The 22,036-nt window shown below is 37.0% G+C and overlaps 1 protein-coding gene across 2 annotated transcripts in view; it reads left to right on the top strand.

Annotated features, from left to right (window-relative positions):
- Window positions 1-6,983: 6,983 nt before the first annotated feature.
- The window catches only part of LOC127424195 (guanine nucleotide-binding protein G(i) subunit alpha-3-like), a 29,515-nt gene continuing 14,462 nt past the window's right edge, over window positions 6,984-22,036 (top strand). Inside the window, exon 1 of one of the 2 annotated variants that reach the window (XM_051669170.1) lies at window positions 6,984-7,395. Coding sequence is in view for 1 of the 2 variants with exons in the window: in XM_051669169.1 (XP_051525129.1) it covers window positions 7,438-7,555 (118 nt within the window). In the remaining variant the exon portion in view is untranslated. Of the gene's footprint in view, window positions 7,556-22,036 lie in introns of both variants that reach the window. The other variant, XM_051669169.1, reaches the window with a different exon arrangement.

Genomic DNA, 22,036 nt, shown 5'->3' with positions numbered 1-22,036 from the left:
ACATATAGACTGTAAGAAAGTGTAGGCAGAAACTCTGTATCCTCTGATTTCTCAAATACAAAACAGCTGTGTATGGTTAATATCTTTCAAATAGTCTTTGAAACAAAATACAGTTTAAAGATATTTATGTCTCAGCAAAATATTAATCTGGCTTTCCAGACAGTGTTTAAGAGGATCTTAGAAAGGATTTATGTATTAAACAAAAAAGTATTATACCACTATAGTATTATAGTCACACCAGTTTTTTTGTTTACAGGTAAACCCAGCATCTCGTGCTCGAGCCCCTCCATTTTGGAAAGCCAGGGTTGGGAGGGTTACTTTTGAAATGTATTCCACTACAGATTACAGAATACATGCTGTAAAATTTAATTTATAATGTATTCCGTTAGATTAATCAAGGTCAGTAATGTATTCTAAATACTTTGGATTACTTCTTCAGCACTGAGCAATTGAGACAGCCGAAATAGATAGAAGAACTGTGGCGAATTCTCCAAGAAGCTTGGAACATCCTATCTGCCAACAACCAAGAAAAACTGTGTCCAGGTGTACCTATGAGAATTGGTACTGTTTTGAAGGCAAATGTGGTCACACCAAATATTGATTAAGCTTTTTTTATGTTTACTCAACTTTGTATGATGTTAATTGATAAATTAAAACAATATATGGCATTATTTTTGAAGACATCCTCACTATGCAACATTTTTTCCCAAGTGCCTAAAACTTTTGCACAGTACTGTATCTTATGCAGTGTTGTTTCTAAAACAAGATAAATCAAATTGATCTTATTTTAAGGATTTTTAGATATTTTTACAAAAATTATCATCAAGAATATGATTTTTGCCCTAAAATCAAAGGTCTTACTAGAAAAAAAAAAAGTATAAATGTATAAAAAAATATGATCGTGCCTGGTAACATGTGCATGTAAAATGGCTAGAAATAGCATTTTAGCTTAGTGTAACGCTGACAATTTACACAAGGTTTATTTCTATTTCTTCTGCTCCAAACTTACTTCAAACTTACTTCTCTGTCTGCTCGTATGAATGTAACACTTCTCTGTTCAAATGCACTTTGGATCGCATCATTTATATGTATAAAAGTTTTCCATCTGAAAGGACTAAATATTAAGTATTAATATTAATATTATGACAATAAAATGCGAAGTAATCTCTTCAGTAATCAAAATACTTTTTGAATATAACTGTATTGTAATTATCAGTGATTTAAATTGTAACTGTAGTGGAATACAGTTACTTATATTTTGTATTTTAAATATGTAATTCCGTTACATGTATTCCGTTACTCCCCAACACTGTGGACAGCACGCCAAATAAGTTAACCTTATTGCGCTCCAGGACTGCATGAGCCAGTAAACTTGTGAAATAAAATAAAATACAACAAAAAGATGCCATATATTTATTCACATGCAAAGTTATATTAATAACTGCCATGGAGGACATCTCAAATTAAAGGGATAGTTCACCCAAAAAAGAAATATTCTGTCATCATTTCCTCACCCTCTTGTTGTAACAAACCCGTAGACTTAAGGGTGCATCTCAATCAGCTCCCTAGTTCAGTAGTCAGGGCACTGATCAGGGAGTCGGCTGTCTCAATCGCAAAATTGTTCCAATGCACTGAAACGTTTGCTCCCTATAATTCCCAGAATGCACGGTAAAAACTAGGAAACATCGTTGCCCACAATGTTCCCTTACCTGAAATGTTGTCAGTTCTTCTGAAGTCCCTCAAGTCCTTAGAGGATGAGTACAAGTGTAAATATATAATGTCGAAGCATTTTTTTTTTTTTTAAAGAGATATTCCATCAATGTTCATAAAAGGGAAACAATTATTTAAATATTAGAATTGTTAGAGAAAGATTAAAAATAAACTTTTTGTATATTTATTTCTTAATGTCATATATATTTAAAAATAACGCTGTATGTTTAAATATCTATGACGAAAATGCACAATAGTGTCTTTTACAAAGCAATGTTGCTGATTAATCTCATTATCGTGTCGCAGGTTACTGAGTAATAAATGTCCTAATGTTTAGTTGATGAACACCCTTGCCAGTGCCCGAATTCATGTTCATGATATACTGATTCATGACATTGCCAGCTAGGGAGCTGATTAAAAACACATTTACTTTCTTCTGTAGAACACAAAAGCAGATGTCAGGCAGAATGTTATGGACTTACATCCTCAGTCACTATTCACTTTTATTGAATGGAAAAAAGATGCAATGAAAGTGAATGGTGACTGAGGCTGTCAGTCCTTAGCACTCATCTTCTTTTGTTCTCCACAGAAGAAAGAAAATGTAACTGGTTTGGAACAACATTTGGGTTAATTTACCCATCAGCTCATTAAACTTATCTTGACTGAAAATGAGAAAGATTAAGCATCATCCCTTGCTAAAAATCAGCGTTTAGTCCATTCCAAACTAGTATGGGATGATGCATCATTTTAGATCATATTTTAAGGCACGTACTCCTGCGAAGCAGCACGCAGACACACGCACGCACAGAACTCGAAGGACTCAAATCAGGTACTTTGATGTTTGGTAAGTAAGAGGGGGGCCCCTAGTGGTGAAGTTCAAACAACCTGACCTTTTAGCTTTGCTGAGAGATGAAGGTGTTGAGAGCTTTGTTGTGAAGTCATTTTCAGCACTGGGGGAGGTTGCTCCTTGCTGCTGATTTAAGATCAATCTGCATTCTCTCATATGTTTTAGTAGATCTTTAGGACCAAAATGTTTCAAGAAGATGGCTTCTTTACTATTATAAATACATAATTGATATTTCTGTGTTATATTTAATAGGGATTCTAAACAATTTTTGCTTTAGTAGCTAAATATCTATCTGAATTAATCAATAATATGAGTCTGTATAATACATTTGTATCTATCTTATGATACATATTTTGTAAACTATAATGTCAGGACCTGATACATTCCAGGGGTAAAACCCAACAGGTGGTTTCACCTACTCAGATAAATAAATAATCAGGAACCTAATTTCATGAGATCTAAAAGGCAAGGGGTGGGGTTTGGTAAATGGTCCCCAGCTCAAATGAACTTAAAATGTACTTCTATATGCACAGAGGTACCCAGTTCAATTTACGACCATACTCTGTGTAAAAGTATCATTATGTTCTATATGGCTACTATGTCTACTGTTATTAAATCTGAGATTCAAAGCAAGACTAAACAAATCCAGACTCAGCTGAACTGCGATTCAGTGGCGGAACACAGGCTTTATATCTCAACCACTGTGGGACTTGGTGTTTCCATGGTAACTTATCCTCTGTGACATTTCTTTGGCTAAGGGAGCACGTTCATGAGTAAAAGACCCTAATCATAACCTGCTGCACCACTTTACAAAGCAAAAATACATAAGTTTGTATCTGTCTGTATGCATGCTCTGAAAGGGCATTGGGGATATTAAACCTATCATGATTACAAACAGACTCTTTTTTTTATATATAAAAAAGTTTTAATAGGCTATAGACCTTACACAGAGTAGCGCCATATTTCATTTTTGATGGGAATGAAAATGAGGCTGAGAGGGATACTACGTAATGGAACAGTCTCCTCAATGGGTTGTACAGTTGTTTAAAGCATTGTTTATCATTTTGTTGATAAACTATTAGGGCTGTCAAACAATTAAAATATTTAATCGCAATTAATCGCATCATTTTTTGTAGTTAATCACGATTAATCGCAATATCTTTATAAATATGAGTGGACAAAATATGCTTCATTCAGATGTATTTTTCAGTCATCCACACAAAACCTACCCCACCAAAAGAGTTGAACAACAGAAAATGAACACAGCACAACTCAGTTCAAATTATGTACAAAATATGGTAGTTGTAGGTGTATTATGACAGGATTTATAAGCTTCTTTTTATGGAGTTTTGACAGACATGATCTTTCCAGGAGCACAGTGGAATTAAATAGCTCTGGTCATGTGACTATTTGCACCACTCATGCAAAAAAAAAAAGAAAAAAATCTGTCATTTACAATTGACAACTCTGTGCAAAATACAACAAAAACACCTTTTAGACCGTGGTCACAATTGTAACCGGTGGGATTAAATGGGTTAATGACAGTGTAGATTACCTGCAGGGTTCCAGCAATGTCTCCACATTTTGCATTGGCTAGTGCACTATCAAACAGAGACACTGTGACCGAACCTTGAAAACAGCAGCAGGGTTTCCGTTAACCGGAACCGTCGCTCCCTGTTCACATATTATGCAGTCTGCGTATGGCACAAACTCCCTGTTGGGGGGGCATCAGAAACTCCACCGGCTGCCTTTACTGGCACGTTATATGTTATTCAAGGACCCTGTAGTAATCGCGGAACACAGACGGTCGCATTGCGCTCACAATTTCACTTCGCCCTACGCACCGCAGCTCGCAGTGCAAGACAGGTGAGCTGTCTTGCTGCTGCAATCATGTTACAAAGTTCTGTGCTCTATCTGTGCTTTGCGGGCATGTTCTACTTCTGTGCTACATTGATAAAATGCTTGGCGCATGTATTATTAACGCGTTCACTTTGACAGCACTAATATATATATATATATATATATATATATATATATATATATATATATATATACACAAGGGTGTAGATTTGGCTTGAACTTTAGGGGTGTTGCAACGTGAAGCATTTACATGTTTCCATTGATCATGGTATAAATATTGGGGGGGGGGGGGGGCTGTACTTGCTTGTTTTGATTATGGGGGGTGGGGTGGTTACTCCATAACCATATATATGTTTGTATGTATGTATCTTGGAGTCTTGGCAAGATCTCCAAGAAGCTTGGAACATCATATCTGTCAACAACCAAGAAAAACTGTGACCAGGTGTACCTAGGAGAATTGGTGCTGTTTTGAAGGCAAAAAAATAATAATAAATAAATAATAATTTACTGGACTTTATATGACGCTAATTGATAAATGACAACTATTTAAGGAATTTTTTTTTTAAGACATCCTCATCATACACGCACACACACACCATCACACACACACACATCTCCTCAATTGGTTGTACAGTTGTTTAAAGCATTGTTAATCATTTTGCTGATAAACTATATATATATATATATATATATATATATATATATATATATATATATATATATATATATATATATATATATATATATGCACACACACATGCATATACACTGGTGGCCAAAATTTTGGAATAATGTACAGATTTTGCTCTTATGGAAAGAAACTGGTATTTTTATTCACCAAAGTGGCATTCAACTGATCACAATGTATAGTCAGGACATTAATAATGTGAAACATTACTATTACAATTTGAAAAAAAATAAAATAAATAAATGTTCTTAAACTACTTCAAAGAGTTCTCATCAGAACAATCCTCCACGTGCAGCAATGACAGCTTTGCAGGTCCTTGGCATTCTAGCTGTCAGTTTATCCAGATACTCAGGTGACATTTCACCCCACGCTTCCTGTAGCACTTGCCATAGATGTGGCTGTCTTGTCGGTCTCACGCACCTTACAGTCTAGCTGATCCCACAAAAGCTCAATGGGGTTAAGATCCATAACACTCTTTTCCAATTATCTGTTGTCCAATGTCTGTTTCTTTGCCCACTCTAACTTTTTCTTTTTGTTTTTCTGTTTCAAAAGTGGCTTTTTCTTTGTAATTCTTCACATAAGGCCTGCTCTCCTGAGTCTTCTCTTTACTTTTGTACATGAAACTGGTGTTGAGCATGTAGAATTCAGTGAAGCTGTCAGCTGTAGACATGTGAGGCGTCTATTTCTCAAACTAGAGACTCTGATGTACTTATCCTCTTGTTTAGTTGTACATCTGGGCCTTCCACATCTCTTTCTGTCCTTGTTAGAGCCAGTTGTCCTTTGTCTTTGAAGACTGTAGTGTACACCTTTGTATGAAATCTTCAGTTGTTTGGCAATTTTAAGCATTGTATAGCTTTCATTCCTTAAAACAATAATTGACTGATGAGTTTCTAGAGAAAGCTGTTTCTTTTTTGCCATTTTTGACCTAATATTGACCTTAAGACATGCCAGTCTATTGCATACTGTGGCAACTCAAAAACAAACACAAAGACAATGTTAAGCTTCATTTAATGAACCATATAGCTTTCAGCTGTGTTTGATATTATGGGAAGTGATTTTCTAGTACCAAATTAGCAATTTAACATGATTACTCAAGGATAAGGTGTTGGAGTGATGGCTGCTGGAAATGGGGCCTGTCTAGATTTGATTAAAAATGACTTTTTTCAAATAGTAACGGTGCTGTTTTTTACATCAGTAATGTCCTGACTATACTTTGTGATCAGCTGAATGCCACTTTGGTGAATTAAAGTATCAATTTCCTACCGAAACAGCAAAATCTGTCAAATCTGTACATTATTCCAAACCTTTGGCCACCAGTGTGTGTGTGTGGCCAAAAGTTTGGAATAATGTACAGATTTTGCTGTTTCGGAATGAAATTGATACTTTAATTCACCAAAGTGGCATATATATATATATATATATATATATATATATATATATATATATATATATATATATATATATATATATATATAGGCTACAGCTTTATACAGTGCATGCCACTGAAGAGACTGTAAGTCTATCCCTCATAGCCTCGTTTTTATTCCCGTCAAAAATCAATATTGGCGCTACTCTAAATAAGGCCTATTCGTTATGGCCACAAGACTTTCAACAATAACGCATTTCATTGGGGGCGCTGCTGGATCGAATATCCTAATATAAGACCAATTCTTTCTAGTAGTTATTATTAAAGTAAACACATTGGAAATCTACTAGGAACCATTCCTAACGAGAAAAACAACTTCCAAAGTGAAAAATAACATAATTGGATCGGATTTTGATTGAATTGACCAGACATTGGACTGACTGGATGTTGTTGAACTACGTCTCCCAGAATTCCTCGACAATTTATTTTGTGCATCGCTGCATTCTGTCCTGCTGGCGCATCAAATTGCGTCTGCGCTTTATATCAAACTTCTCCCGAGATTACTGGGATCCTCTTCGAGACATTTGCATGTTTTGGATACATTTTTTGCTATATAAAAAAAAAAAAAGCAGAACCTCATCAGTGGAAACTTTTTAGTTATCGAATATTCAACTGGTAAACTGGTTTTGGTTCCTTTGCGCTGTTCCAAACAATGTAGTTTCAAAGGATCACGGTCCGCTGCTTAATCATAACGTTATCAAAACCGCCGTTTGAATATGTATTAAAGTAGGCTATTATCTGTTTCCATACGCTGACGCCGGCATCGTGTGAGAACCTGCCAACGCCTTTTCTCTCTTCGGCTTCGTTATTCTGCGAGCTGTAGGAGAAGATTGTTACGTCAGACTACAGCATCCCGTTTTAAAGGTTGTATTTTCCCCTTGTATTCGTTTTTATAAACGTTAAAAAATGGGTTGCACGTTAAGTGCTGAAGATAAAGCAGCGATGGAGAGGAGTAAGATGATTGATCGGAACCTGCGAGAGGACGGAGAGAAGGCGTCCAGAGAAGTCAAACTACTGCTGCTCGGTATGATACATTAGACCTTTAATTTAGAGGTGCTGAGAAAGAGTAGGTATTGCTTACAGTAAATGCAACTTAATAGGCTGTCAATGCTGTTTTAATTCATGCTGTGTTGCTATCTAACCTTTAAAGAAAATGTGACTTCCAGAACTACCTGTAAGATATCAGGAGACCTCATGTACACATATACAGTATGTCTGAGCAGGTTTTGTATTCAGAATATTACAGGTGGTGTTTGTATTAGACTAATTGGCTCGGGTTGTTGTCAAAACATGTTTCCCACTGGTAATCCTCTCAATTATCCCAATTTCCCAAAACGCAGAATTTTACATTTTATTGCCAAATTATAGCCATCACCACTCCACTTGGTTGCTTCCTATGACATGAGACTCCAACACTCACCAAGGGAACACTCAAACATAGCAGTGCGACGGAGAAATAGTAAAAAGTAGTGGTGTTATTTTTGGCGGTATTCCAGCTGTCAAAGCGTGTTTTGGATTGTAGATGTTAATGGCTGCTGTGGACCATTAGGGGCCGTTCACACCGAGCGCGTCCTTGCGCTTAAAACGCAGGTGTCTCGAGACGCGTTTTTAACTGTTGAAGTCATTTTAAAGGGATAGTCCGGGTTCAGTACAAGTTACGCTCAATTGACAGCATTTGTGACATAATGTTGATTACCACAAACACCAATTTCTTTTCTTTAAAAAAGCAAAAAGTCTTCGTGACAGTGAGGCACTTAAAATGAAAGTGAATGGGGCCAATCCGTAAATGTTAAAATACTCACTGTTTCAAAAGTATAGCTGTAAGACGTAAACAGTATGCCTTTTGACACAACTTTAGTGTGATAAAATCGCTTCCCAGATAGCACAGGTACGTCTCCGAGATGTCTGTTTTAGATCTTTTCATCTGGAAAGCATCACTTTCTAAATAACATCTGCTAAACATCTTTAAAAAAATCTGATTTACAAACATTAATAATCATAAACGTCTCAAAGACATCTACTGAAAGTCTTATCCGAGTGACATCTGAGAGGAAATGTCTTTTAGACCTATTGCAGATGAGCAAACAACCTAATACATCTTCCAGATGTAAACAAACACCCATCAAATAGATGTATGGGTGATGTACGTGTGCTATCAGTGTTACTAATCTTTTCTGTGCAAAGTTAGATCCAATTTTAAACCCTAAAGCGACCGTAAAATGATGATTTTAACAACTTTGAAGCTCAAATAATACACAAGTTTTAACAGAAGAATTAATGTAAGTCCTTATTTTTTAATTATAAGCTTCACATTTTTGCCAATTAACCCAGATTTAAATTGATTTTACTTTTTTTTAAAGAAAAGGAGGGACGAGTCAAAAAAATTTATATTTATTTTTATTTATTTTGTATTAATTTTTTGGCTTTCAACATTATGCCAGAAATGCTGTTAACTAAGCTTAACGGCGTCTAATAAACGTGGCGCTCCTGCTCTAGACGCTGAAAAAACAGTGCCAATGTTGTAACACAGATCTATGTAAGAACTTCATACACATAAACAGTGCAGCAAAGAAAATAATAGAACAGAACTACAGCTCGCTGGCTATAGTTGACATTTCTTTTGAACAATATAACAAAACATGGCTAACAATTGCTTAATCTTAAGACATTAAAGTCAAACAATTTCCTTTTTGATGGTTATTCTCATATTGTTGCAAGTGTTTTGTGACAGGGAGGTGCAATCTGTTATGCGTAAACAGCAGGGGTGCAAAAAGTACTCAGAAATGTATGAATACTGAGTGAAACTTTTACTCAATTAAAAGTCCAAGTATCTAGCCAAATATATATTTGAGTGAAAGTAAAAAAGTATTCACATTAAATTGTACTTAAGTGTTAAAAATTAAAAAGTAACTTTTTTCCTAGCTAGAATGAAATCAAGAGAGGAAGTTGTTAAATTCGATTTGTTTAAGTCACCTTTTTACTGTCACTGATGACTGTCAGAGACTGATAATTCTCCCCCAGTGGCATTCACAACCTTGTCAGACAATTATGTTACAATGATTACATTTTTGCAAAATGGTTTTTATGTGGTCTGTTGTACATAACACGGCAATTTCCTGTGGAATGAACACTAGAGGTGCTAAAACAACAAAAACTTTTATCCCCTTTTACTCAAATCATGAGTAAAATGGCAGATTATCAGTTCATAAAAATGTACTTTTCGCTCTTTTCCACACAATGCTGTCTTATGACATCTAAACACTTTTACTATAGTGCATGACTCATTTTCATGTTTGCATTAATTGCACGGTAGCTTAACTGATAGAGTGTTACATATGCGATACAAAGCACTGGGACACGAGTCCTGAAGAGCACACAACGCAACACGTAAGCCACAAGTGTCATAGAAGCACTACAAAATGATGTAGTTGCTTCACAAATTGTGTTTTTCATCTCACATTTGCTTTTTATGACACTATCGGTTAGGTTTAGGTTTAAGGTTTAGTGTAGGGAGGTAGGTTTTGCTGATTTAAATCTTGATAGAACCTTTAAAACCTCATCTGTTCGGGAGAACATTTCACTTGCTTTTAGCGCCACACAGTGGACATTTCACTTCGGAATTGCCCGGAGACGTGTAATGAACCAATAATTTTATTTTGCAAAAATGTTGCCACAGTCACACAATGTTCGTTGCATGGGGGAAGGCACTCACAAATTGTGATGTCAGAGCACCCAGCCCCTTGAGACATAGAGATAGATTAAAAAAATTCAAATGAAGATTTGAAGAAAGTTAGTAATGTTTTGTGAATTGTTTTCTGAGGTTTACTCAGATTCCATTATTTTTACTATCATTATTATTATCATTATCATTGCTGGTTTTATAGATTTTATTATAATTAATAGTTGCAACAACAACAACAATGATAATTTAGCAAATAGGGAGTAGAAATTCATAGATATGATTTAAACATGAAGGCAAGTGTAGAAATAAATGACATGTACACATTTAATTTCAAGAGCTTTTTGTTTTTATATAAAGTATATATACACTGCCTGGCCAAAAAAAAGTTGCATACTCTAATATTTGGTTGGACCACCTTTAGCTTTGATTACGGCATGCATTTGTTGTGGTAATAATAATAATAATACTTAAGTATAATACTTAAGTAGTTTTACTCAGTTAATTTACACGCCTGGTAAACAGTACTAGCTTGTTGTTTGTGAGAGGTTTGGTCTAGTATGGAATGATTTCTCTGATTTCTGTGTGGGATAGTTTTCCCTTGGACTGTGACATTCTTTTACATGCAGATTCTCTGCCAAAACAAGTTTAAAATTGTTCTTATAGATTAAATAGTGAAGAGTTACTGTATGTTGGTTGTGGAAACAACACTCATATTGACGGATCTTTTATGTCTGCAATCTTGATACTGTTATATTCCCCACTGTAACGTTTTCATTTGCAAAGCTTAGCTCTACAGATGCAGGTAAGCCATTAGTCAAAGGCAGCAGACTGATCTCACAGTGAGATCGTAAAGAGTAGGTCGACTTTTCTTTATCTAAAATTGGCGTATATTTACCGAAATTCGAAACACTGCCCCATGTGGCCAAAGTGGCAAGTGTTCTTGGGTGTAATGGTCACGTGTGAGTGCCATTTTCTGGGTGTAATGTCCGCGAAGTGAGTTATTTTCTGCTGTACAGGCACATATGAGGAAAGACTGTTTTATAAAGACTACAACCCAAACCTATACCTAACCTTAACCATTAGTGTATGAAAAAGGTTGCGATTACTCCCTGATCACAACGGAATTCAATCTACGGTGTTCCCTGCTGACGTGACGAGCATCCAGATGCGACACGCTTCTTGGTGTGCCACAGGGGAAACAATTGAGCTGGAGTCGTTGCAGACATGTCTGTGAGGACATGACGGCAGTCCATGAGTCGGCATAATGTTGCCGATCGTAGTGTATTGGAACTATCTGAAACAACATGCCGACCTCTCTTGTGATCATGTTGAAGGCAGACAATATCCAAGACATAGCATTCCTGTCAGTGAATCAATGTTTAAAATGCCATTGCGTAAGTATTTATGTGTGTAAATCCTCTTTTGTGCCTTTTTTTGCAAGTTATGGAACGCTTCTCCTCTTGGCATTTAAACAGTGCATTAAGGCATGTTATGGGGGCTTTCTGAAACCCACAGTATGCTGAAAGTGGGGCGAGCATTTCAATGAGCTGAATATTACATGCTCCGCTAAACAAAGAATGCAGCTCATAAATAAAAGCCTCTCTGAAAGAACTGTCCAAGGACTGCGAGTTCTGAGGTTACAGCTGGACTAAGACCAACTCCCCTGTGGCCTGAGTGACCACAGTGAGTGAACTAAAGATGAATCCCACTCTTGCTTTCCCTGTTTTAATAATGCTGGCAAGTTTAGACAACATGGCTACATCCCTGTAGGGCAGGCGACAGGATTGCAACCATCTAACAAAGTTGGCAATGACTGTATTGTAATTAGCATTTCACAATGAAGTCTGAGCTTAATCACAATGTGGGAACTCACTTGTGGCTTTCCTTTGTGTTCTCTGTGGTTCTCCTGACATCAGCAGTTTCAGGGGCTTTAGGTGAATTTTACTGTATTGTTACTACTGGCTGATCTGGAATTAAAGTGGCCTGTTTAGCACTTCGGAGTGACTATAGATTTTTATATTCTTTATTTTGCCTTCATATAATCAGCATTAAAATAATTTAGGTCACAGGTCATGACTAACCAGATATATTTTGTGTTGTAAGACCATATATCAAACATCCAAAGGGTAAAATTTTTTTTTTTTATAAACTATGAAGAAATCATTTAGGGCTGACACAATAATCATCTGAAATGTGTAATAACAGGAAACATATGCTGTTGAGAGGTTTTAAAACAACATGTGATAACTGCTAAACTGTTAGTAATACTTAGCTTCAAAGATAATGATAACGAAGCATACTTTGCGAAAAATGACGTTAGGAAACTGAAAACATTTTTCAAACGAAAACATTAGTGTGGACATGGTCTAAATAATAGAGTGCAACAGTCTGGTTTCCATTGATGAATTGATTTATACTGATAACTTGCAAACTTTTAAAGACAGCTCTACCGTGAGCTCCGAGATTGTTCATTGATTGCTTCTGTTTAAGTCATCAGTCCACATTATTTCAACTTCATTGTTTAAAATGTATGTTTAATAGCGGAGTTCCTGGTTAGCAGAGAAAGATCCACCAGTCAGAGAACTGCAGTCAAGAAAGCCCACCAAACAAGCCCGGAAGCAACCTACCACTCCCATGATGCACTGTAAATGACTCAAGCAATTCGGTCTCCCTTCTCCCTCAAGCTACTTATATATTTTTGTATATCTGAATATTTTACAATAAACATAAACTACATTGTTTTTTATACTTATCAACTACCTAAAACAAATAGTTTTATATATTTCCATCATTTTATATTTGATTACGTCATTTGTCATGCTTCATGGGATTGTAGTTTGTGCCCTCATCAATGACATTAAGTACACAGTCTTTTTGTCCAGTTTTCAAATACTTTACGTAGTTGCTTCAAACAAAGTTTGTAATGTTATAATTCACCTCAGAGCTGATTGGTTTGGTTCATGGCTTAGAACTCTGTTATGATGGATTTTATGAAAAGTATATGGAAGAAAATTAATGGGGAAAATACTTCTGGAACCGAGGCTGCTGAAAAAGTGGAGCTGTTGCGCACTATAACAGCATATGGGGTGGATGACTGCGTTTTAGAGCCCGACCGATATGGGATTTTTGAGACCGTTACAGATTTTAGAAAGGGAAAATTCACAGATTATCGATATGGTGGCTGATATATTTAATTTTTGAGCTGGAATGAAAACAGACCTTTTCTATGTGGATTTTTCACCGATTTTGCACCGATATGACTATGCAAAGGTACTCAGAAGGCTGCTTTCTTAAAGAAATATTTTTATCAAAGAACATTTGACATTATTATTATACATTGTCAACAAATTCTAGAAATGAACACTGAGAAAATAAATAATAAATAAAAATACAATAAATAGCTTAATAAACATCAGTACTGTATGTTTAGTATAAGTCAATTGCTGACCATTTAAATAAAGAATAAATAAAAATAAAACAAATAGCTAAATAAACATCAGTACTGTTTAGTATCAGTCAAATGCTGGCCATTTAAATAAAGAATAAATACAAATCAAATAAATAGCTAAATAAACATCAGTACTGTTTACTATCAGTCAAATACTGACTATATTAATACTGCCGAGTCAAGATAAACAGATTAGCAGCGGTGTTACACTGAATTCTGCTATATAAGTTCAAGGGAAACTTTCAACGATGGAGAACCAGACTTCTAAATATTACGTTTTATAAATGCAACGACTGGAATTGTTCGGTTGAAGGGAGTACAAAACTGCGAATCCTGAACAAAACAGTTTGGTGAATACATGTTTACTCATTAGCTTCCACTCAGCTGACAACAATGAAAGTAGTTGCATGCTTAGCTAGTTAGCTATAGGCTCGTTGTCACAGAGAGTAAAAGATGGACGTTGTTTATTTTACTTTCCAACATTGTGTCTCACCAACTAGGAAACAACATAGCATGAAATCAACATTCATCAGACACAATCCACCACCGCACCATTGTCTGTTGAGCTGTAAAAAAATGCTCTGATGTTTATCTATCAATCTGCTACATTACTGACTGCACTGACAAACTATAGCTGGCAAACAGCAAACAGACATGAGTGACATGGTTGTCAGGGACAAGGTTAATGTTATATTGAAAAGGGAAAATGATGGGGTCATTGTTTATTAAGTTTCTAGTTAACTTACCAAGACACCCCTCAACTCTGCCCTGTCTGCAGAGCCACCGTCAGCTCAGCTCTGTAAACAATGGAGTTGGAGCGCGCTCTGCTGGACAAACTACGCTATGAAACCAATTCTAAAGCATTGTTTTCTGCATTATATGTTCTAAAAAAAAGTTTTCATATCGGTAAAATATACGCCGATACCGATATATCGGTGAAAGGCTAATATCGGTTGGGCACTACTACGTTTACATGGACACCAGAAAACCGTTTATTGTGAGAAAGCTGCTTAAGGCTCAAAATCAGTGTATGCTTTTTCATGAGCTGTGCTAACGGCTTTCACTTTACTCCTGTATACACACAGATTGGTCAGTAAGCAGCTTTTTCCACAGCAACTTAATTTTTCTGCTACGCTTGTATGAATAACAAACATGGGATCCGAGGAAGACTTCACTATTTTATTTTCTGTTTCTTCACTTTAATTCCAGATATTCCAGAATTGTTGCTGTGTTTGTTTCCTTCACTTGCTATCATGATGTGCAGCGGAATTGCGCTGCAATAGTGGGGTTTCCCTCTTACATAAAACTCTGGGATTCCCCCAGTGTATGAGTACATATACACGAACGTGAATGACATTCGATATTTTACATTGGTGCGTATAAATGGGTATAGTATATAGTGTATGTGATTTTGCCACTGGACTCCCAGAGATGTTTAATTCTTTCTACTGGGTTGACGTGTTGTTGGGCTCCATCCTATGACATTAGTTATCCGGTCTATTCACGCACATGCGCACTACTCAAAAACCAGTTAGAAAATCTCTATGCATTTACATGGATACATTAAGCCACATTGTCTGGGAGAAACCTAGGTGCGTTACACCACTTTCTCTTAATCCTTCAAACGGCATAAGGAGTTCTAGTTTACATGACGTTTCAGATTGCCGCATTTTGCAAAAACCCTGGAATAAACTTTTTTTTTTTTTTTTTTTTCAGGCGCATGTGAATGTGGTCAATATGAGGGTGAATAAATAATGACAGAATTTTAAAGTTTGGGTGAATTAGCCTCTAAAATGAACTTGTTGCTTGTTAACTGAGTGAAGATTAGTTCTCAAACTCCATAATCAAACAAGAGGATATTGCTCTGTAGGGGTTTTGAGCTCTGGGGTCTGCTCACTGCTCTATGTAAACCTGCATTGTTGAGAAAGAAAAAAAAGAGCTAAAGGAATAAGATATAAATCATAAAGCATGGCTCTGCTCAGCTAGCCTTGATTATAATGGTGATTTTAAAAACACTGCACATGCTGCAGCAGCTAACTGTGTAATTACAGCAGAGCAAGTCATTCAAACGCCCATTCAAAGCATTCACAGAAGTGTATATAGGGATTAGTGTACCGTGGTGTCTCTGCTCAGTCCAGGTGCGAGGCCTGTCTGCTTGGACAGCATCCAGACCGCTGTGTGGCTCTCACTCCAGTGGCTATAAATGCATAACCAGGCTGGGAGACCAGCTCAGGCTGTTCTTTTAAGTAAGATTGTTTTCCTTTTCTCTTAGTCATTGATAGCCGATTGACCTTTTAAGTGTGCCAAGGCCTCGTCAGATGTCGTAGAAAGTTTTGGTAATTTTACTTAGCAGCTGCAAGCCTATGGTTCAAGACTCTCTGAAGAAATGTTCCACATTATCATCTAGCCCCCAAGACCCACAGTTATTTCCCCGGACTGTCATAAATTTGAACTAATAGGGCAGCAAGCCATACCTCAGAATTATTGATCTAAGCCTTAAGTAGATATGCTGCATGTAACCATTTGCACAAATGAGCTACATCAATGTATAGTACAGTATATACTGGAGATTGAATAGCTGACCAATTGGACTGAAATTATTGCAGATAACAATGTAAAGTATTTTTGTCTGGGTTTTATCTCTATGAAAAGTGCAGGGACATTTGCAGGGGACACCATTATAAATGTAATGTACTGTGGGTGATTAAATCAGATGGTAATACTATGGTACTTTGATATTCTTATTATTATCATACTCTGGTACCATAGTATTATTATGGTACTTCGAGATGCTTTAAAGAATACAATGGAATTTCTGCAGTACATGTCCAGAAAACCATTGGACTGTATTAAAATGGTATATGTCCAAAAACATATGACAATGGTACATTTTGGGTGCTTTTTAAGTGCACCTCCAATATCTTTCACAGTAAGAAAGAGACAGGAAATCAGAGGGACAGGGGCCGGAGAGAGGGAACTGTAATGGGAATACGACCTGAGCTGTACTCTGTCATGCAATATCTGAAATGTGTATTAGTCAGTCATTTAGAATTACACAATAAAGCATTGGATAACATACATGCCATATTTTGTTTGTGTTTGTACAAACATCTCTTTCTGGTGCTGTAAACCTTAATATGTTAGGCCTAGCAGAACTAAAAAAATTCTAGGCTATCAGTTACATCAAATAAGTTAATATAAATAAATAAATAAACTCCAAGTTTAAATTAATAGATTTTTCACATTTTTATTTTGTACTACACATGCATGTTAATTGCTCTTAATTTGAAATATATAAATAAGCTAATTTATACATTTTGATGGCATTTAACTTTTAATTGAACTCTGGCTGAACTTTACAAAATTACCATGTAATCTCAATTTAAATGCTTCAAGTAGAGGGAATATAACTAGCTAGTACTATCTAGAACTAGCAAGTAAAATGAATGCTAGCATGCTAAATGCCCTCTGATTGGAAACGCTGTACCTGCATCCCATTCCGGACCTTATCCGCCCTAAACAGTATCTGAGATTAAAAGTAGGGTGCCCTAAATCATAGTATGTGGAAATGACTGTCCCAAAGTTGCCTGGATGGTCTTCTATTTCGGGTAAAGTGTGGGTGCTTCTCATTTCTGAAACTGTGCATCCTTGTTTCCTTTCCTTGCTTCCTTTCCTCATTTCCATGCTCCACATTCTTAGGAAATGAGGAAAGGCTGGAAGGAAAGGAAATGTGGACAAAGGAATCGAAGCAAGACAGATTTGTAAAATGAAATGTCCTGCTCACTCAAGCGTCACTTCAGAGCGCGTTTTTGCACAGCAGCAGTACCTCGCTTGCTGTTATGTTATTGAAACTTTATTTATTAATACTGTATATTCATAAGAAATTCAAATAATTAAAGATACGCTGTTGAAGTATGTGACAATTATGGTTTATTTAAACTGCAAAGGTGAAACATGAATTAAAACTGTGAAGGGGGAGGAGAATTTATGCGTGCGTCTGGTGCTTCCACCAAAAAGTCTTCCTCATAGGAAGCTCCTGTGTTTCCTTGTTAAGCGTCATCGGGAAGTTTCCTCTGTCCTTTGTGCTCGCCCCCTCGCAGTGCATTTAGAGAATTGATACGTCCCTAATGATGGCAGACTTTGATTGGTTTCCAGGTCACAGGTATGAGGACGAAGGAGAGAGGAAACGAGGATGCACAATTTAGGAAATGAGAAGCACCCTTTTTTGGCTAATATTGCCCACAATCCCTTGCTTTACGGAAGAGGAGTTTGACTGTCTGCTTCAGATCTACAATTCTCATATGTGAAAACTACAAACATGACAGTGAGACCGATGGCACATCTTCACTTCATCGTGCTTTTACAACATAAAACAACATTAGACGTTACTGTTGAACGAAGACGCTGATCGGCTCATTAAATTGAGAATGATCAAGTGGCTCCATTTACATTCATCAGAAAAGGGTATGAGAGATTAATAATCTTGCATTCTTTTATAACCATCTACTGTATTTGTACAGCTGCTTATTGTGGATGCTCTCGTGTTTTCTTAAGAGCTACTTTCTTGAAAATAATCTAAGAAAAATACAATTGTCTGTTCTCATTTTATGTTTGTCATTTATTGTATCACTATTATAGTGGAGGTCAGATTCTCTTTCAAGGGACTGTTGGTACACGGACGGATTTAACCATTGCGTACCTTCTCTGTGTTTGCATCAGCGTCTCCCGCTGAACGTGTTTTCATGATAACAGAAACTCTTCTAAATAACACAACAAAACTTTAAACACAAGATTTCTTACATTCTTCTTGCACAAGGACACATTATATAACACTTTAAACTGCATTACAGAACTTTGTGTTTTCTAATGACATCTGTGGTTAAATCCTAAAATTGCAACAACCTGGTATTACAGAATGAACATTTCTTTATATACATTTTTGCAAACTGATTTGTACATGCCATTTTCTATGTTTCGCTGCAGTTTCCTAGTGAAATGAACAAATCACAAGTACAATTGCTGATTTTGATTTTAGAAAAACTTAATTTTCACTCTATTACTCACCCCCCACTATGTTATGATAACAAAACACTTACTTTAATGCAAGATTTGAAAAACGAAATGTTTTAACACTTGTATTACAGACCCACCTATATATACACACTTACTCCTATGTCTTAAGCTTGCTTGGTAGCTCGTCTGATAGAGCATTAGACTTTGAGCTTGACAGCTGTAGTTCAAATCCAGCTAAAGATGCTCAAAAGTGAAAGTGGCATAGAAGTGATACAAAAAAATGTGGTTGCTTCAGTTAATGTGTGTTGTCTTTTTTATTTCAAATTTGCATTTTAAAACACTTTCGTTTAGGGTTAGGTGTTGGTTAAGGGTAAGGATGTCTGTTCTGTTAAACTCTCATTTATCTTTTTGGACACTATTGGTTAGGTTTAAGGTAAAGTTTTATGTTAGGGAGGTACATTTTACTAATTACATCCTCCATCTAAAATTCACCTTAAAAACCTCGTCTGATTACAGCCTCATTTCGCTCCATTTTGGAGCCCCCGCTGGACATTTCACTTGAAATCTGCAGCTAAACATGTAATGCAGCATGTAATTTCAGTTTCGCAAAAACGTTGCAATGTTCACGTACATTTCATGAGACCAGGCTGAATTGCAAGCAATTTGCAGAAGAACACTTAACGTGAGTTGTGTTTCGGCACTGCTCTTCTGCACGGATGAATCTCAAGGTTTGAGCTTACCTGGACATCGCCAATGTGTGATCATGACTGGGAGATATTCAGAGCCAGAGTCTTAACATGCTATTATTTGATTAAACATTTAAAACCAAAATATTACTTGCTTTAATGAAGATAAACAACACTTGTATTTACATATTTTGAATGAATGAATTTTACACTTATAGCGCTTTTCTGACACTAGACTCAAAAAGCTTTTACATAGAGAACAAGGGACTCTCCTCAACCACCACCAGTTACCAATATATTTTAATATAATTATTCAAGTGTTCTATCTACTATTAATGTTTGTTTTGTATTACACTTGTCAATTTAAGAAACTTGTGAATCTTGTGATATGGCTGTGTAACAAGGTTAAAATGGGAAAGGTGGAGGCGGGAACCGGCTGAACGGTCAAAATAAAATGTAATGAAACAAAAAGACACACAACACAAAAGCATACACGGCAGCTGCATGTGGCTCTCTCTCTCTTGAACTGCCGCATCCCACTGTACATATCCCTCTTCTCGGCTGGGGGCCGGGTGTACGTAGTCATGGCCCGGCCCCGCCCTCCTCCTTGTCACAATCCTCCCTCCTTTGCCTCAGGCTGGGGAACCCCTGGCATGATGTACATCCCCCCCCCCCTCCACCAGAAGAAACAAAAACAAAAAAAAAAAGAGTAGAGGGAAAGGGCAAGTCGGAGCGACAGTGAGAGAGAGAGAGAGAAAGGAGAAAGAGAAAAAAACTTACTTGCCGGTTTCCAGACATGCCTGGTCCTCAATCACTCCACCACCCTCTGGCAGATGATAGCCGCTCCTCCCCAGGCGGACCAGAGCAAGTCCTCCGACCCCTGGCAGATGGAACGTCCCTCCACGTTTGGCGGCTTGTAGGGAGCCCCTCTGCCCTGGCAGCAGCTCCACCGTTCCAGGCGGCCGACAGCAAGCCCCTCCTCCCCTTGCGGATGGCGGACGGCAGCTGGCAGCGGCGACTCCGTCCCCCGGTGGACGGCCATGGCTGCTCCTTTGGGCAGATGGCAGGACTCCACGACAGCGCATCCCTCCTCCTTCCTGGGTTTCGGCACCAATGTAACAAGGTTAAAATGGGAAAGGAGGAGGTGGGAACCGGCTGAACGGTCAAAATAATATGTAATGAAACAAAAAGACACACAACACAAACACACACACGGCAGCTGCATGTGGCTCTCTCTCGAACTGCCGCATCCCGCTGCATTTATACCTCTCCTCGGCTGATTAGCCCGATTGGGGGCCGGGCGTGCGTAGTCACGGCCCGGCCCCACCCTCCTCCTCGTCACAGGCTGACACGAGTTCAATTGAAGACTTTATTATTTTAATATTATATTGTACAGTCTCAGTTGATAATGCAAGTAAAACCGTACTACTACAGTAGTACATCTATGCACTGCACACAATAAAACTGTAAAAACATAAAACAAGGTTTCAGTAATAATGGAGATGAAATATATTTAATTGAACATGAAATAATATGCAGAAATGTGCAATATAACAATTACAATACTAAGTTTCCTTTAATTGTTTCTTTAGCAGTTAAGTTATAATAGAGAGATGGTTACTAAACAAATTAATATGTACATTACTGTGCTATGAAATCGATACATTTTAAACAACTTGAGATGATTATACATTTCATGGGGAACTACCTTGTAGTAACTTTTACATATAGTGGCTTTTAAACAGAATTGTGAACAAACAAACTGTCTGTTAAAAGGATAATAAGTGATAGCTTGTGCATTTCTGCGACTGGGGCAAAAGAAATGAGAAAAGAGCGGCGTACACACTCTTAGGCAACCTCGAAACTTCAGCAATGTTATGAAATACTCAGAAGTCATGAATATTAGTAAACACGGTACAGTAACTTCACTGGACAATGTCGCTACATCGCGACTGGTTAACACACGAGTATTGTTTGATTCATACAAGCATGACAAGCAATATAAGCATCAACATCCCTACCAGACAACAAATCCAAGTTGTAGAACAAGTAAAGAAATTCGCCAAACAGTTAACAGAAAAACATTCATCCAGACTGCAGCGATGCTGTCCTGAACTGTGTGACAGTAACTGACTGAACTGAACAGCGTAGTTTCCCCAGCCGGAATACGTAACAGCCAGTACTTATTTTCTTAATGGACATAACGTAAATACGCAAGGATGAATGATGTAAGCCTGCGTTTCGTGCCAAATCCAACCTGACAGCTCAAAATAAGCATCATGTTTTTAGGCTTACCATAGTAAATAAGGGTAAGGACATTGTTTTAAACACAGATTTTTTTATGTACTCAATCAATTATAGCATTTTGTTAATTTGTAACCCAAAATAAATCTTCCGTAGTGCAGCTTTAATTTTAAAATTTACTCTCCCTGTCGAGTGCCTTGCAAAGCATGCTGGGAACTGAATACCCTGCCCAGTTTCAGTTAACCAAACTAAAATATGTCCCAACACAAATAGATTAAGTAAAGCTTGCAAAAAAAAAAAAAAAAAAAGGATGAGCGAGGAATGCCCAATTGCCTACATCGTTTTATTGCAAACCGAAGCGTTTGGGAGAAATTAGTAGTTTCAACAACTTTGTTAAATGCAACTCTACAGAGCTACATGACAAAAATGCCC

Source organism: Myxocyprinus asiaticus, chromosome 33, assembly GCF_019703515.2.
Source record: "Myxocyprinus asiaticus isolate MX2 ecotype Aquarium Trade chromosome 33, UBuf_Myxa_2, whole genome shotgun sequence".
NCBI lineage: Eukaryota > Metazoa > Chordata > Actinopteri > Cypriniformes > Catostomidae > Myxocyprinus > Myxocyprinus asiaticus.
This window is presented reverse-complemented; position numbering and strand designations above follow the sequence as displayed.